Below are 19,073 nucleotides of genomic sequence, written 5' to 3'. Positions count from 1 at the left end.
TTTAGCCCTGTGCTAAAACCATCCCCTTTACTCCCAGAGAAGCAGAAGCTGCTCCAAGGAAATTCCCAATGCATGTAAATGTCTAAAAATAGGTTAGTTGATGGGTTGAAGGAAAGGAAAATAAAGGAATATGGGCGCAGAGTGGAGTTTCTAGGATTCTATCCACTGGTCATGTAAGGGATAAATACCAACATGGACTATTTGGGCAGAACTGTGTAATTCAAACAATAATGTGACAATGAGGCAGTTAACGTTTCAGTTTATGCTCAGAAATACCAATTTGTTTTATAACAGTAAAGGGGAGAGAAAAGTAAGGATTGTCAGAATTGTTATGGGTCAGGGTTTAGAGCATCCCAAAGTGTATCATGGAGTTCACCTCACCCACAACTTTTAATAGATTGTGGTATGGAGAGCACACGGCTCACTCTACAGGTATGGTACTGCAGAAATAGACGAGTATTTTTAAAACAAAACAATGTATATTCTATGAACTCAAGTTAACCTTTTTAAAACAAACAGTGAATATCTTAGCAACCATTAACTCAAATACACCCCCCAAATAATACAACACTAAGTAATCTGTATGCTGTTCTTTTAACATCCAAAAGACTTAACAAACCTCTAAACTGAAGCACATCAGGGTTTACATTCAATACTGAAACCTTTTACAATTCTGGGTTCACCAAATGATCCATAGATAGTCTTTGGATGGCAGACTTCAGATGCAGCTCACTGAAGAACACAGGCACACCCAAGCTTTTTCTCAAACTGAAACTAAAAAGCAGAGCCAGAGCTCGGCTCCACCCACACTCTGACATCACTGCAGTAACATGAGCAGTCAAAACATTTCTTAAAGGTACCTTTCTTAAACACTCATTTCTTAAAGGTACTCTCACATGACAGAATCACTATACTGAGAAACAGAGTGTAGAAAATGACAGAAGGACAAAGAGAAGAGAAAACAAGTCGAAGCAGTCAAAGGACACAGAGAAGAATGTTGGTATTTTGTGTAGAAGTCAATGCATGTGCACATTTGTCTGAAAGCAGTTCCAAGAAAGAAAATAAAGAATTTGCTAATATTTGGCACTTTTCACAAACTCACAATATCCTTACAGCTTTGCAGGTAATTAAGTACATTTGCAGTGTAGTCAGTATTGTAATGTCAACACAGCAGCGAATTTTCCCAGAAGCAATTGTGAGCTAGCTGACCAGATGGTGTGTTTTGATTGTGTTGGCTGCGGGACAAATAGCACTGGGAGAATTTCCCTATGTTTCTTTGAATAAGGACATGATGTGTTTTCTGTCCATCTGACAAGGCTGATGTGATTTCAGTTGAACATCCCATCATTGGACTATAGAAAGCATCCTATCTGGTATGGCAACTGCTCTGCCCAAGACCGCAATAAAGTACAGAGAGTCGTGAATACCGCCCAGTCCATCATGCAAACCTGCCTTGCATGCATTGATTCTGTCTACACCTCCCGCTGCCTGGGGAAAGCGGGGGCAGCTTAATCAAAGATCCCTCCCACCCAGCTTATTCTCACCTCCAACCTCTTCCATCGGGTAGGAGATACAAAAGTCTGAGAACATGCACTAACAGGTTCAAAAACAACTTCTTCCTTGCTGTTATCAGACTCCTGAATGACCCTCTTATGGACTGAACTGATCTATCCATGTATCTTCCCCAATGTGTAGTACTACACTCCGTATGCTTCACCCAATGCCTGTGTCTATGTATTTACATTATGTATTTATCGTAAGTCCTATGTTTTTTCATGTCTGGTGTTGGGTGATAATATTCACAAAAAGACCTTAACGTGAGCAAAAGAAGCAATATATTGTTGCAGAGCTCTCGGAGAAAGTCCTAGACCCCTCGGTCTTGGCGGCACACTTTCCCACTGAGCTGTGGCTTAAACTGGGTTAATATACTCTTTCAAAAGCAGAATTAGTTTGCATTCTCATTTACATACAATCAATTCTCTCAGTATCGCAGTTCATTCCATATATAGTTATCAATTTTTTACACAGTATGTTACATTCGCCCAATCAATGTTTTGCGCGCTTGATTACATAAGGTCATGTTACAAGTCGCCAGTAATAAGGTCATGAGTTGCCAGTCCAAGATGTGGATTTAGAGGCCACCCTTTCTCTCGCAGCTGTTTTGAGAACTTAGAATAACAGCTCCTGCAGTCCGTGGAGCACTGGTCCTCACTGGCCTATTGTCTTTGGAGGATACATCTGTCAGAGTCACTCTTCGTCCAAAGTTCACTGTTTCAGCAAAAAACACCATGTAGCGACTTAAAAGCAGGCATGAATTCATATCCCAGCATGTTACAAAAGCAGAAAGTTTGCACCAACATCTGGCACGATCTGTCTAGAATGTACGCAGAACAATATTTTTCATTGTACCTTGGTACACGTGACAATCATTGTACCTGGGTGCACCTGATAATAAATCAAATCCATCAGAAAGAGCATTTATGACAATGCAGAACTCCCTCAGTATTGCAGTGAAATGGCAGCTTAGATTAGGTGTTTGAGCCTCTGGTGCGGAGCCAAAACCCACGACCCTCTGACTCTGGGGTGAGAATGTTACCACTGTACCAAAACACAAACCGTATAAATACTAGAAAACATGTTTCACTTGTTGCCACGTCTGCACTTGGATTGGATTGGATTTTGTTTATTATCCCGTGTAACGAGGTACGGTGAAAGGTATTTTTCTACGAGCAGCTCAACAGATAATTAAGTACATGAAAATAAAATAAAATACATAATTGGGCAACAAGGTACACAATGTAACTACATAACACCGGCATCGGGTGAAGTATACAGGGATGTAGTGTTAATCAGGTCAGTCCATAAGAGGGTCATTTAGGAGTCTGGTAACAGCGGGGAAGAAACTGTTTTTGAGTCTGCTCGTGCGTGTTCTCAGACTGTTGTATCTCCTGCCCGATGGAAGAAGTTAGAAGAGTGAGTAAGCCGGTGGGAGGGGTCTTTGATTATGCTGCCCACTTTCCCCAGGCAGCGGGAGTTAGATGGAGTCAATGGATGGGAGGCAGGTTTGCGTGATGGACTGGGCTGTGTTCACAACTCTCAAGTTTCTTGCGGTCTTGGGCTGAGCCGCTGCCATACTAGGCTGTGATGCAGCCAGATAGGATGCTTTCTATGGTGCATCTGTGAAAATTGGTCAGAGTTAAGGTGGACATGCCGAGTTTCCTTAGTTTCCTGAGGAATCATAGGTGCTGTCGTGCTGTTTTGGTGGTAGCGTCGATGTGGGTGGAACAGGCCAGTTTTTTGGTGATGTGTATCCCTAGGAATTTGAAACTGCTAACCATCTCCACCTCGGCCCCGTTGATGCTGACAGGCGTGTGTACAGTACTTTGCTTCCTGAAGTCAGTGACCAGCTCTTTAGTTTTGCTGGCATTGAGGGATAGATTGTTGTTGCCGCGCCACTCCACTAGGTTCTCTATTTCCCTCCTGTTATTCGAGATCCGGCCTACTATGACCGTATCATCAGCAAACTTGCAGATGGAGTTGGAACCAAATTTTACCACGCAGTCATGTGTGTACAGGGAGTATAGTAGGGGGCTAAGTACACAGCCTTGCGGAAACCCAATATTGAGGACTATTGTGGAGGAGGAGGTGTTGTTTATTCTTACTGATCGTGGTCTGTGGGTCAGAAAGTTGAGGATCCAGTTGCAGAGCTAGGAACCACGTTGTGGGTTTTGGAGCTTTGATAGGAGCTTGGTTGGGATTATGGTATTGAAGGCGGAGCTGTACTCAATAAATAGGAGTTTGATGTGGGAGTCCTTGTCAAGATACTCTAGCGATGAGTGTCGGGCCAGGGATCCCGTACAGACCCATCACCTTCCGAGAGTTCACTTTCAGGAAGGCTGATCTGACTGTGACGGTGGGTATGGGTGTGTTATGGGCTGCTGGCGCACTCGACAGCGGATCATTGGTTCCCTTAATATAGTGTTTGGTTGCTTAATCATATAACACTGAAATGTGAACTCAAAACCTAAATTCCTAGTTTATTTGATAGAGAAAAGTAAATGATGGCCCCCATTAGATTAAAACCATATCTAACTCCAGGGTATCTTTACGAATGACGTGTCCCCAATTCCCCCCCCCCCCCCCCCCCCCCCCACCCAATTTGCACAGGATCCCCCGATTAACCCCTGACCAGACCCTCTTCCCCCATGCTGACTACCTCCCCCACCCCGTCGATCCTCCAAAACTTCTTCAGCCCTTGACTACCCACTGCTCCCCTGCCATGTCCCCTACTCCCCCATGGCTTCACTTTGCCCAATGCTGCACTGCACCAGGAGGATTGTGAGTTGCTGCTCCCTTATATTACTCATGAGGCATGGGTCAGCAATCCAGGTGAGAAATGTCCAGCTCCAGACTAAGATAAGTAAAATGGAGCAGAGTGGTTAGCACTATGGCTTCACAGCGCCAAGACCCCAGGTTCAATTAGCGGCTTGAACTGTGTGTTGAATTGTCTGTGTGGAGTCAGCATGTCTGCATGGGTTTCCTCACTGCGCTCCGGTTTCCTCCCACAAGTCCCGAAAGATGTGCTATTAGGTAATTTGGACATTCTAAATTCTCCTTCCGTGTACCCGAACAGGCGCCAGAATGTGGCGACTAGGGGCTTTTCACAGTAACTTCATTGCAGTGTTAATGTAAGACTGCTTGTGAAAATAAATTATTATCAGACTATGATTTCCATTCCACATAAGTTCTAGCCAATTTATTCAATAGCAAGTGTTGCATTATGTTGCCGCTAATTAACAAAAATGTCATGTTTATTGCTGCTGGTTGTAAAGCAGTATATCAAACCTCCTGGCAACACGTGTTGATGGATTTCTCTGATGAAATCTGGATTTCTGACTGTATTGTCACTTTGATGTGCAACCCAATTCCCTGCTGCACATTAGATATTCTGATAAATTTTGCAAACACTTCCAACATGATGGAAGCAAATATTTGTGTCATTTTAAGACCACTCTGAATACAACTTGGGAAATGGCAAACAGTAAGTAGATATATTACTGCTCTATGATAAGAATCAAAACCTTTTAATATTTGCAATGCCTTCACTGCCATTGGGCCTGAATTCCATCATCAACGCAAGATCTTGGAATCTAAAATTAAACTTTTGTTCTCTGTATGATTTAACATTTTGTGACACGTAAGGCACAAGTCTTCCTGACAGCTGTAACAATAATAATTGCCATTTGTATTTTTCCCAAAAAGCATTGAGGTGCCAGAAGGTGTACATGCCCCAATGTAGATATATCATGCGATAACAGTAGCTAAGGTGCTATTCTATTTCCAATTTTCTCTCTCCATGTTGGGTCAAACATTTCTTCTGGCAGGCTAAATAGGAGTGTTTGCCATTAGCGAACCTTGCCCTTGCCAGTTTAAAGTGTTACTTGCCAGTTTAAAGTTGACAAGTTGCTGCCAGTGGGAGATGGAAACCATACAATTCCCTGTACAGGGCATGGAAATCTGTCTCCTTAACTAATTAGATTGATGGATTGTGAAATTGACCACTGAAAGTTTGATCAAGGGAGTGTAAGTGAAAGTGGTAACATCAATGTCATATCAATTATAGAAAGAGAGAGAGGATAAAAGGACATAGTATTTAAACTAGGCAAGCCTGATCTTTCTGTGATGAGTTTACTTCATAGGCGTTTACTGCTGTCTCACAGCACCAGGGATTGGGAGTTCAATTCCGGCCTCGGGTGACTGTGTGAAGTTTGCACCTTCTCCCGTGTCTGTGTGGGTTTCCTTCGGGTGCTCGGTTTCCTCCCACAGTCCAGTTCAAAACTGTGCAAGTTAGGTGGATTGGGCCATGTTTAATTGCCCCTTGTTTCCAGAAGTTAAGATAGGTGGGGTTAGAGGAATCGGGTGGGGATTGGATCAAGGTAGGGTGCAGACTCAATGGGCTGAATGGCCTCCTTTTGCACTGCAGGGATTCTATGAGTTACTATTTCCACAAACTAACTGCAGCATCTCGAGCAGCCGCTATTGGAATTCTGCATTAAACCATATATGTACCCTTGCTTCGAATTGCTGTGGCATTTGTATATAAATAGAAGCACGTGCTATGGGCGTTGCCATTTTTTTGACAACATTTTGGGTTCTATTTTGTGTTGTCCTTTGGTCCCCATCTTCTAGTCTCTGAATTGCCAGAGACCGGACGTCCTACCCAAGATGCTTGCCAGGACCAACCACAGTCCTGACACACTGACCTCTGTTGCGAATTTTCCAGTAAGTTTGAATTTCCGACAGACAATTCCTTTGTTACCCGAGGCCCTCCACGAAAGACTCGTTCCAATTTACTTACCTGAATAGTTACCCAGGAACTGTTAGACAGACAAATCCTAGTCGGACTCTTGGGTAACTATTCAACAGACCCCTCAATTGGTGATACTGACCCCCCAACCTGACTACCCTTCCCAAACACGCATGGGCATTCAATTTTTTTGATGCATGATTAATAGCAAATTGACTGAAGTCTAGCTGGAATACAGGAAGATAACTTCAGAAAGCTTATGAAACAACATAAAATACTTCAAGAATAAAAATTATCAAGGCTTCATAGGTTGCCTTCATGACAAGCCACAGAAAATGTCGACTTAGAAGAGTGACTTTATCGATCCTGATCAGTAATCTGAAAATAAGTGTTATAACCCACACAAGACCTATGGGGTTTGAGCAATCGAGCCCCCCCCCCCCCCCCGGCAGTTCAGACCCGGTTGGGATCTGGTGTATATTGTAAATACCGGTGTGTGTTAACAAGCCAAGTTTTCTTAAATCTTCTTGGTCCGGATTTGTTTGTGGTCTACAAAAAAAAAGGTCTTCCTGTTTTCACATTTGCATTTTATGAATGTCTTTGACCTTTGCATTTGGTCTGGTCTTAGTCTGGAGAGAACTTACCATGATGTCTGCTATTTATCCCACAGGTTGTTTACTTTGGTGACAGTATGCGCTCGGATATATTTCCTGCTCACAGCTATAATAATTGTGAGACAGTCCTGGTGCTGGAAGAGCTAGAGGTTGAGGCCAGCCAACAAGTTACAACCGACAGAAAGGACTCTGAACCATCTGAGAAGAAAGGAAAATATGAAGTAAGTGTTCATAACAACTGCTTATTATAATCAGTTCAGACAAATAAGCTAAACAGAGATGTAGTTTGCATTTGAAGGTAATAAAATGTACAGCAGACAATGGAAATTATTTGGTTGTGTGTACAAGATAATATAAAATAATCCATGGATGGCTGATGGGAGTAGATGGGTTGGACGTGGATGGGGGTGTAGGCATGAGTGTAAAGAACTGTTAGTTGTTCAGCGAGTTTACTTTTAAAAACATTTTGAGATCTTCTCAGCACAGCATCTGCTGCTAATCACTTTGAACCCAGGTCCTGCCCATGTAAATAAGAGGTGTGAGTATCCTGGTGGATTATGAGGTAAATTCAGGGTGTATAGCCCGAGTCTACACTGACGGGGTCTGGGTAGCAACTTCTGCCCATCGGAAGTTTAAATTTTGCATGTAAATACGGCACATCTCGACTTCCTCTGGCTCCAGTCACACAACAGTAGTGAGTGTCTCAACACTCACTGCTAATTCCATCAGAAAATTTGGGGCTGTTAATTTTATCCTAAGCTTTTCAGTAAGCACAGTAATTTATTGGCTATATAGTACTTTGAAATGTCCCATGGTCATGAACTGCCCCACACAAATTAAGTATTTCCTTTTCTTTGTCTTAAGCAAGGTTGTGTTTTAATCATATGTGTGGGAATATTGTCTTTCACTAAATTCACTGTGCATCATCAGAACATAAGAACTAGGAGCAGGAGTAGACCATCTGGCCCCTCAAGCCTGCTCCACCATTCAATTAGATCATGGCTGATCTTTTGTGGTCTCAGCTCCACTTTCCGGCCCGAACACCATAACCCTTTATTCCTTTATTCTTCAAAAAACTATCTATCTTTATCTTGAAAACATTTAATGAAGGCGCCTCAAATGCTTCACTGAGCAGGGAATTCCATAGCTACGCTCCCTAGTTCTGCTTTCACCCACCAGTGGAAATAACCTGCCCGCATCTATCGTATCTATTCCCTTCATAATTTTATGTGTTTCTATAAGATCCCCCCACATCCTTCTAAATTCCAATGAGTACACTCCCGGTCTACTCAACCTCTCTTATAGAACATACAGTGCAGAAGGAGGCCATTCGGCCCATCAATTCTGCACCAACCCACTTAAGCCCTCACTTCCACCTTATCCCCGTAACCGTAACCCAATAACCCCTCCTAACCTTTTTGGTCACTAAGGGCAATTTATCATGGCCAATCCACCTAACCCGCACATCTTTGGACTGTGGGAGGAAACCGGAGCACCCGGAGGAAATCCACGCAGACACGGGAGAACATGCAGACTCCGCACAGACAGTGACCCAGCAGGAAATCGAACCTGGGACCCTGGCGTTGTGAAGCAACAGTGCTGTCCACTTGTGCTACCGTGCTGCCCCACTAATAAATATCTCCTCTTAATCCAACCCCCTCAACACTGGGATTAATCTCTGCACACCCTCCAGTGCCAGTACATCCTTTCTCAGGTTAGGAGACCAAAACTAAACACAATACTCCAGGTGTGGCCTCACTAACGTTGCAGCACAACCTCCCTAGTCTTAAACGCCACCCCTCTAACAATGAAGGACAAAACTCCATTCACCGCCTTAATCAGCTGTTGCACCTGTAAACCAACTTTTTGCAACTCATGCATGAGGACACCCAGATCCCTCTGCACAGCAGCATGTTTTAATATTTTATCATTTAAACAATAATCCCTTTTGCCATTATTCTCACCAAAACTTTGCTTTAAAAATTCATGTCTTCATCCCTCATGTGCAAATTTGACATGGTGGACAGGTTTGTTTGTTTGTGTGATGAGATGTGGGCATCGCTGGAAAGGCCAGCATTTATTACCCATCCTTAATTGCCTTTGAACTCAGTGCCTTGCTAGGCCATTTCGGAGGATAGTTAAGTGTCAACTGTGGATCGTTACCATGGACTCGGATTTAAGGATGGCAGATAAACCTTCCGGAAAGGCACTCCTTTTTACAACATTCATTGCCGAGACTAGCTTTCAATTCTAAATTTTATGAATTGAATTTGAATTCCACCGGTTGCCATGGTGGGATTTGAATCCATGACCCCAGAGCATTTAGCCTGGGCCTGTGGATTTCTAGTCCGGTGCCATTAACATTATGCCGCCACCATTTCCACATGAAGGATGAAAGTCTGTCTCTGATAGAAATCAGAGATTTGAACTGCATTAAGTTTGACCAATGTATCCTATTTCTAGCAGACAGCTTCATTCATAATGCTGGAACAGAAATATTAATAAAACCCAAATCCTAAATTTCCACAATCCACTTTTGAATGGCTTTTTGCATATCAACCTGCGGTACTGAGAAAGTATTGCATTATTCGAGATGCCATCTTTACCGAGATATTAGATCTCACCAGACTGATTATGGTGTTCATGTGGACATTACTGAGCACAAGGTAATAATGTGAAGAAGTAGAATGGGTTCTGACCAATTCTAGAACTTCAACCAACATCTCAGCTGGCCATTAATCTTACTGATTTTTTTTTGTTAAATGTTCTTATTGAAGATTTTCCATTTGACAGTTTACCACATGTTGCAACAAATCCCAATATCCAGTACTGCACAAAGTAATTGTCACTCAACGTATACAAGTAGTAAAGACTGGTAAATACTAACATAGATGGTTCATATTATCAATTAAAGTTGTTGTAATCAGCACCTCCTTTCACATGGATAAAAAGGTACAATACAAAGAGTGGGGGATATCAGAATACCCAAAGAACAGGATAGAGCCATGAGCACAATGGTGCAGACCCTCACCTGCAGGATAACAAAGACAGAGCTATACAACAACCGAACAGGACCTGATTCAGTACCTAGATCCCCCCCCCCCCCCCCCCCCCCCCCCTTACCTGTAGGCATACTGAGGCCACCACTCAAGTTCCAGCATCAACAGGATTCCACCCATTACCTCTCATCAAAGAGACCCTAACAAAAGATGATATACTCACGAGGGAACAGGCAATTCTGGATTTGGTGATGTGCAATGAGGTCATGAAAAAAAGCAATAAGGGGGAGAAAATCAAATATGAGTGTAAGCTAGCTAGTAAACTAGCCAGCATGATAGCATTGTGGTTAGCACAATTGCTTCACAGCTCCAGAGTCCCAGATTTGATTCCCGGCTTGGGTCTCTGTCTGTGCGGAGTCTGCACGTTCTCCCCTTGTGTGCGTGCGTTTCCTCCGGGTTCTCCGGTTTCCTCCCACAGTACAAAGATGTGCAGGTTTGGTGGATTGGCCATGCTAAAATTGTCCTTAGTGTCCAAAATTTCCATCAGTGTTGGGTGGGGTTACTGGGTTATGGGGATAGAGTGGAGGTGTGGACTTTGGGCAGGGTGCTCTTTCCAAGAGCCTGTGCAGACTCGATGGGCTGAATGGCCTTCTTCTGCACTGTAAATTCTATGTGTACCGAGGGAGTACATTTTTTGGTACCATTCGCTTTAATAGATGAGTAGTGCCACAACAGGTTGGTAGGTCAGTGTTTTGGTGTAGAGATAATTGGTATAGTCTTATTGTGGGTGAGGAAAACTGTTGTTAGAACTATAGATTTTGCTTTATTCTTTTGTACTTGAGTTATGCATTTTTTTTGTCATTTTATTATATTGGGATTAAAGTGTCCTTGACAGTCTTCTGTTAGGGTGAAAACAGGTATGTGTCCTGGTTAAGACTGGGTTTTCTTATTGTTGGTGCCTCTGACGTAATTGGGTTGGGGGAAATATTTACTGGTGCACACCTGAGTGTGGCCAGAGTGGTTCTGCTTTTCTTGGGTAGGTTCTTTATATGTTTTGGATGCGTGAATAGTGGCAGTGGATACTTGATAATTTGGCTCTTGGAATGGACCATAAGACATGAGAACATAATTAGGCCATTCGGCTCATCGAGTCTGATCTGCCATTCAATCATGGCTGAGATGTTTCTCATCCCCATTCTCCTGCCTTCTCCCCAGACCCCTGATCCCCTTATTAATCAATCTCTGTCTTATAGGCAGTCAGTGATTTGGCCTCCACAGCCTTCTGCGGCAAAGAATTCCACAGATTCACCACGCTCTGGCTGAAGAAATTCCTCTTCATTTTAAAGGATCGTCCCTTTAGTCTGAGATGGTGTCCTCAGGTTCTAGTTTTTCCTACTTGTGAAAACATCCTCTCCACGTCCACTCTATCTAGGCCTCGCAGTATCCTGTAAGTTTCAAAAGATCCCCCCCATCCTTCTAAACTCCAACAAGTACAGACCCAGAGTCCTCGACTGCTCCTCATATGACAAATTCTTCAAACCTCCTCTGGACTCTTTCCAATATCAGCACATCCTTCCTTAGATACAAGGCCCAAAACTGCTCACAATGGTCCAAATGGGGTCTGACCAGAGCCTTATACAGCCTCAGAAGTAATAATAATCTTTATTAGTGTCACAAGTAGGCCTACGTTAACACTGCAATGAAGTTACTGTGAAAATCCCCTAGTCGCCACACTACGGCGCCTGTTCAGGTACACTGAGGGAGAATTCAGAAAGTTCAATTCACCGAACAAGCACGTCTTTCGGGACTTGTGGGAGGAAACCGGAATACCCGGAGGGAACCCACACAAACACGGGGAGAAGGTGCAGACACCGCACAGACAGAGACCCAAGCCAGAAATTGAACCTGGGATCCTGGTGCTGTGAAGCAAGTGCTACCAACTATATCCCTGCTTTTGTACCCTAGTTAATTCGACATGAATGCTAAAATTGCCTTTGACTTCCTAACTGTCAAAGGAACATGCACGTTACCCTTAAGAAAATATTAAACTAGGACTCCTAAGTCCCTCTGTGTTTCTAATTTCCTCAGCCTCCTCCCATTTGGAAAATAGTCTATGCCTCCATTCTTCCTATTAAAGTACATAACCTCATAATTTTCAACATTGTATTTCTTCTGCTACTTCTTTACCCACTCTCCTAGCCTGTCCAAGTCCTTCTGCCTGTTTCCTCAATACTACCTGTCCCTCTGCATATCTTTATATCATCTGCAAACTTAGCAACGGTGCCTTAGTTCCTTCTTCCAGATCATTAACATATCTTGTGAAAGGTTGTAGTCCCCACTCCGACCCGAGGCATACCACTAGTCACCGGCTGCCATCCTGAAAAAGACTCCTTTATCCCCACTCCCTGCTTTCTGCCAGTCAGCCAATCCTTTATTCATACCCTTAACTCCATGGGATCTTAACTTGTTTAACAGCCTCCTGTATGGCACCTTGTCAAAGACCTTCTGGAAATCTAAATGGATGATGTCCACAGGTTCTCCTTTGTCTAACTTTCTTGTTACTTCCTCAAAGAACTCTAACAGATTTGTCAGACATGACCTCCCTTTGACTAATCATACTGACTCAGTCCTATTTTACCATGCACTTCCAAGTACTCCACAACCTTATCTTTAATAATAGATTCTAAAATCTTACCAATACTCTAATTGGCCTACCATTTCCTATCTTCGGCCTGCCATCCATTGACTCTGTCTACACCTCCCGCTGCCTTGGGAAAGTAGGCAGCATAATCAAAGACACCTCCCACCCGGCTTATTCACTCTTCCAACTTCTTCCATCAGGCAGGAGATACAAAAGAATGAGAACACGCACTAACAGATTCAAGAAAAGCTTCTTCCCCGCTGTTACCAGACTCCTAAACGACTCTCTTATGGACCGATCTGATCTCTTCACACATCTTCTCTACTGAGTAGTACTATACTCCTGTATGCTTCACCCGATGCCTGTGTCTATGTACTTACATTGTGTATTTTGTGTTTGACCTATTATGTATTTTCTTTTCATGTACGGAATGATCTGTCTGAACTGTACACCAAACAATACTTGGTCCATGTGACAATAAACAAATCCAATCCAATCCAAATTTCCTTTCTTCTTAATTTTTCTTTACACGACAGTTAACCTCACGAAGGATTATAATTTTTCCTGATCCTATTAATTTTTGCGGTTCTTACGCCAGCAGTTGATAAGTTTGTAGTGATTGTTAGATTTATTAAATGTCATTTGCAATGACACAGGTGCTTTTAATTTCCACAAAAATAGCTGTTAACTGAGTCATTGGGTTATTTCTTAATAGCTTAATAGATCCAAGACATAAGAAAGCCTATTACAAAGGAAAACCATTTAGCCTGTTCCCTTCACAGACTTGTTATAACTTGCTATTTCATGGCCTCTATCTTCATCTATATAAGATTTAAACAACATTCTGTATCCCCAGTATTCCCCTGCATCCTGGATTTATGGGAAATTTAGAAATATTAAGCATAGAACATAGAACAGTACAGCACAGAACAGGCCCTTCGGCCCTCAATGTTGTGCCGAGCCATGATCACCCCTCTCAAACCCACGTATCCACCCTATACCCGTAACCCAACAACCCCCCCCTTAAGCTTACTTTTATTAGGACACTACGGGCAATTTAGCATGGCCAATCCACCTAACCCGCACATGTTTGGACTGTGGGAGGAAACCGGAGCACCCGGAGGAAACCCACGCACACAGGGGGAGGACGTGCAGACTCCACACAGACAGTGACCCAGCCGGGAATCGAACCTGGGACCCTGGAGCTGTGAAGCATTTATGCTAACCACCATGCTACCCTGCTGCCCCAGATGCCTACATATTCTGTACTGTTTTGATTACTGTTGTGCAGGTGCCTTGTCTAAATTTAAATTCCTTGTGTTTCTGCAAAGAAATGCATCATAATGTTTGTACATTTGCAGTGTTTGAAAAGGGGAACTGGAATTTTTCAGCCAATTTTATTTCTGCAACGGGACATAAAGAATTTTAAAAATATTTTCAAGCGTTCCCTGCCTTCTACTCCACTTACCCACAAAAGTATGTTTCCTGCCTTTCGGAGACAGCTGGACTATTTCCTCAATCTGCATCTTGCTTTGACTTCGAGATATGTTCATCCAGTGGAAAGATAGGAGAGTAGCTTCTTTGGCAGATTCATGAGATCTAACTTGAATATCAAGCAAGTTATGGACCGCAGCAGTTCAAGAGGATGGTTGATCATCACCTTCTAAAAGGCAATTAGAGATGGGTAACAAATGTTGACCCAGTGACACTCACATTCCATGAATTAACAAAAAAGATATTTATAACACGCCATCATCGTTACGAAAATGTCAAGTTAGCTTAAGGATTTCTAGTGCGACAGCTCAATGCTCTGTCCATCCCACAGATGGAGAAAAAGAGGTAAAAAGATGTCACAATGAACAAAGGTGCTTTAGATGTTTATTTTTGTAGTATGATTTTTCAACTGAAAGCGTAAACAATGGCTGGATCAAGGAATTGTGTTTTTTTCTTGAATCTGCAAACAAGGGTTGGCATGGTGCCACAGTGGTTAGCACTGCTGCCTCAAGACATCGAGGACCCGGGTTTGATCCCGGTTCACTGTACATGTGGAGTTTGTACATTCTCCTTGTGTCTTCATGGGTCTCACCCCCACAACCCAAAGATGTGCAATGTAGGTGGATTAGCCACGCTAAATTGCCCTTAATTGGTAAAAAAAATGAATCGAGTACTTTAAAAAAAATATTTTAATAATCTGCAAACATCATTTATTTGGATAAGCATTTGAAAGATCCATTAATTAAACTCCAGAATTAATACAAATAAGTTCTTTGGAAGGCCCAGTTTATTCAAATGCCTTCTGTTATGGGTTTAACTTCATTTATCCCGACTAAGAAGGAAACACTTGAAGTCTCCATTATTTTCAATGGCATACTTTAAATACCTTGATATATTCCCCACTGAGCCTTGCCACAAAGAAAACTCTACGTGCACAAAGCTAACAATTTGAGACCTGCGAATGAAATCCAGTAAAGTATTATACTGAACTCTCACTCCCTCCCAATTTTAACATCCAGCTCTTTCATTTTTTTCATATATGTGTTGCAGAAAGCACCATATTATACCTTCTGCTTGATTTTCATTTAATTGATAATTTGTATTTATTTTTATGTTCAAAATAAAGAAATATTCAGAAATATTGCAAACGACTTAACTGCATTACGTGTATAGGTGGAAGAATAGTATATAAAAACAGTCCATTTTATCGAGCACTATTTTTGCCTAGTTGGCCAGGAGAGATCTATTTTCAATAATTTGAAGGTTTCAACTCATCTGTTTGCAGGAAGCTTTGCCAGATACCCAGTGATGAATATGATTTGAAGCTAGGCAGATTCAAAACAATATCTCAACATCAGGGGGAAAAAAGACTAATTGCAGTGATGCATTCTGCCACAATATTTAAATTACTCTTACTCACTTTTAATAATATAATCTGTATTAGTGTCACAAGTACGCTTACATTAACACTGTCATGAAGTTACTGTGAAAATCCCGTAGTCGCCATATTCCAGCACCTGTTCAGGTACACTTAGGGAGAATTCAGAATGTCCAATTCACCTAACAAGCACATCTTTCGGGACCTGTGGAAAGAAACTGGAGCACCCGGAAGAAACCCACGCAGACCCGGGGAGAAGGTGCAGACTCCGTACAGACAGTGACCTAAGCCGGGAATCGAACCTGGGACCCTGACGCTGTAAAGCAACAGTGCTAATGACCCCCTACTGGAATACAAGCCCTTTTTAAAGCATTTGTTGTGCCTGCATCACATTTTCCAGAACGGAAGGCCTACCCTTACCTTAACAGTTTCTGGATACCTCTTGCCTTCTTTGTTGATTACTGTCCAAGTCAAGAACTGTTATTTTCATCAGTACCTACCTTTGAGAGCGAACTGGTCCAACCTGCTTCAAAGGTCATCAAGTCCAAAAATGGGTGACATACTATTCTGACAACAAAGATAATATCACAAATGCATCCCAAAGATATTCCCAAATTAAAGACTATTTATTTAAAGTTTTATATCTAGCATTCACTTCATATTTGCCACACTTTCGGCACCACAATTCTGTAGTGGGTGTCAGGCACAGCTTGGTGTAACAGCTAGAATTGCTTTCAGCCTATAAACATTGTTTGGATTCCATTCTTATTATTAATTAATACTTGGAACTCTCAAACATGTTAACTGCTCTTCCAAGCTCTGTTTCTCTGGATGGCTGTGAGATGGGATTCAGGATTACTTTTCTTATTTCTTGCCGATATAAGCTTCTTTATTTTAAAAGTATAAATTACTTGAGTTTCAGTCTCATGGTTACCAAAGCGGATTAGCCGTGGATGCCATCTCCGGGTCAGTGTCTTGTCAATCCTGTTCGCAATCTGCACATCTAATTTTATGGCAGTGGACTCACTCTATAGGGGCTGGTTTAGCACAAGCCTAAATCGCTGGCTTTTAAAGCAGACCAAGACAGGCCAGCAGAGCGGGTTCAAGTCCTGTACTAGCCTCCCCAAACAGGCGCCGAAATGTGGTGACTAGGGGCTTTTCACAGTAACTTCATTTGAAGCCTACTTGTGACAAGTGATTTTCGTTTCATTTTTCATTTCACTCTGACCTGTATCTGGTTATATGATAACCCCAGGGTGAAACAATCAAATTCTCTTGCAAAACTATCAGGTGGGCATATTTTTGACATGTACACTTCTTCAAACTCCTCAAAGATGGATAGGACTTAATACAAATCAGCTTCATTTTACAGCAAGTGAACAGAGAGAGAAGCAATTAGAATCTTATGTACTCGTTCAGTCAGTACAACTTGTCTACATGTCGCAATAGAAACACAGGGTACAATCCAAAATCAATTAATTATCTTGCTTGACTTAAATAAAATACATTTAATTCTCTTTCCTTCTTGGAACCTTGTTCTGGATCTTACTGCTTTATAGCGGTCTAATAAATCTCCAGATGTTTTTAGGCTTTTGACCAGCTCCCATGACCAGCAACTCCCCAACACAATGGGTGCGACGTTACATTATTTTATCAAGAAAAGCTGATGATTTTTTTATTATTTATAGTCTGTTCGAGACAACTTCAAAGCTAGTACTTTAGCACGTTAACTGCGTTTTGTATTGGACCCCATATTATGTTGGATGTGCTATGCTTTAAAACATAGCATGTAAAGCGGGTCTTTTCCAAATGCTACCCATGAGGAAAAAAAATTGCTGAGAGATCCCAACACGTGACAATCATTCCTTAAGATTTTGTGACTCCTTCATCCTTTCACATGTCTGTCTTAATTTTTTTCCAGGGCAAGAGGCAGAAGATGTGGCCGGTGGTGTCAGAGCAATGGGGCTCCTATTTTGTAGATGGTGTCACAGGACTGGAGGGTGAAGGTGAAACTCAGGTGTACACATGGTGCACCAACAACATTAACACTTACAGCACCATCGCCATTCCCAGCCTGCAGGCTATAGCAGGTAAGGAAGAAAAGAGTAACAACAGGACATTGTAGGGTCATAGTACGGGTGGAGCTAAGAAATACAAAGACCATAAAATGCTGGTGTGAGTAGTTTATAGACACCACAGCAGTTACTGTTTTGGACAGCAAATTGGGGAAACATGAAACGTATGGTAATGCAATGATTTTGGCGGGATTTTAAGCTTCAACTCCTGGCCAAGCAAAGTGAGCAAAACTAGTTTGAAGGATGAGCTCATGGGATGTATTCAAGGCAGTTTTCTATCACGCGCCGAGGACACGGGATCAATCCCAGCCCCGGGTCACTGTCCGTGTGGAGTTTTCACATTCTTCCCATGTCTGCGTGGGTCTCATCTCCACAATCCAAAGATGTGCAGAGTAGGTGGATTGGCCTCACTAAATTGCCGCTTAATTAGAAAAAAGATAATTGGGTACTCGAAATTTACTTTTAAAAAGACAATTTTCTAGATCAATATGTTGAGGAACCAACTAGTGAACAGGCTATTTTAAATCTAATGTTTTTTTTTATTTTAGAGTGCCCAATTATTTTTTTTCCAATAAAGGGGACATTTTAGCGTGGCCAATCCACCTAAAGTGCACATCTTTGGGTTATGGGGGCGAAACCCACGCAAACACGGGGAGAATATGCAAACTCCACGCGGACAATGACCCGGGGCCAGGATTTGAACCCGGGTCTTCAACGCCGCAGCCAACAGTGCTAACGATAAATCTAATGTTATGTAATAATAGTTAATTAGTAATCATTCATTAAAGGATTCGCGGGGAAAGAGTGATCATAATACAACACAAATACACATTGAGTTTGAGGGTGTTATTCGACAGGTAGTTCGTGGGGGGGAGAAGGTGGAAATTTGGGGATTTATTTGTGGAGAGATAATTTGGCAGTCTGGAGTTGCTGGCAGCAAAGTTTCGGCTGTCTGGGACGAATTTGTTCAGATACTTCCAGATTCGTAATTTTGTGCGAAAGGCCTTTCCACCATTTCCCTAAACACCGCTGTCATCCCTGCTGAGGGGGATTCTATCTTTAGCAGAGTCTGGAAGGTAGAATATTTCAGCTGTCTATGCGCAAATCCAGTCAATGGAGTCTGCCTTGGTGGATGGGGTGAAGGCAAAATGGGAGGGGGAATTCAGACCTACTTTGGATGAGAACGTGTGGAGTGCAGCTTGTAACGTAATTTCTACGTCCTTCTGTGCATGTTCAGCCTGAACCAGTTTAAGGTGGTACATAGGGCTCACCTAACTCAGGCTAGAATGAGTGATTTCTTTCTGGGTCTGGAAGACAAGTGTGAGTGGTGTTTTGAGGATCCGCCAATCACACCCATATGTTCTGGTCGTTCCCCGAGCTGGTAAGCTTTTTGGTCCCCTTCTTTAACACCATGGGCGCGATTCTCCGCCCCCCACGCCAGGTGGGAGAATAGCGGGAGGGCCTCACGACATTTTTCACGGCCTCCCACTATTCTCTTCCCCCCCCCCCCACGCCCAACCCACGCCACAAATCGGCGCTCGCCATTTTTTACGGCGAGCAACGAT

The 19,073-nt window shown here is 42.6% G+C and overlaps 1 protein-coding gene across 2 annotated transcripts in view; it reads left to right on the top strand.

Annotated features, from left to right (window-relative positions):
• Positions 1 to 19,073, top strand: part of nt5dc1 (5'-nucleotidase domain containing 1) — a 641,953-nt gene that overhangs the window by 576,682 nt on the left and 46,198 nt on the right. Inside the window, exons 10-11 of one of the 2 annotated variants that reach the window (XM_038799640.1) lie at positions 6,978 to 7,142; positions 17,355 to 17,523. In XM_038799640.1, coding sequence (XP_038655568.1) covers positions 6,978 to 7,142; positions 17,355 to 17,523 — 334 coding nt within the window. Of the gene's footprint in view, positions 1 to 6,977; positions 7,143 to 12,761; positions 12,845 to 17,354; positions 17,524 to 19,073 lie in introns of those variants that run through there. The other variant, XM_038799641.1, reaches the window with a different exon arrangement.

Source organism: Scyliorhinus canicula, chromosome 6 (assembly GCF_902713615.1).
Source record: "Scyliorhinus canicula chromosome 6, sScyCan1.1, whole genome shotgun sequence".
Taxonomy (NCBI): Eukaryota; Metazoa; Chordata; class Chondrichthyes; order Carcharhiniformes; family Scyliorhinidae; genus Scyliorhinus; species Scyliorhinus canicula.
The sequence above is the reverse complement of the archived record's forward strand: the minus strand, read 5'-3'. Positions and strand labels throughout refer to the sequence as shown.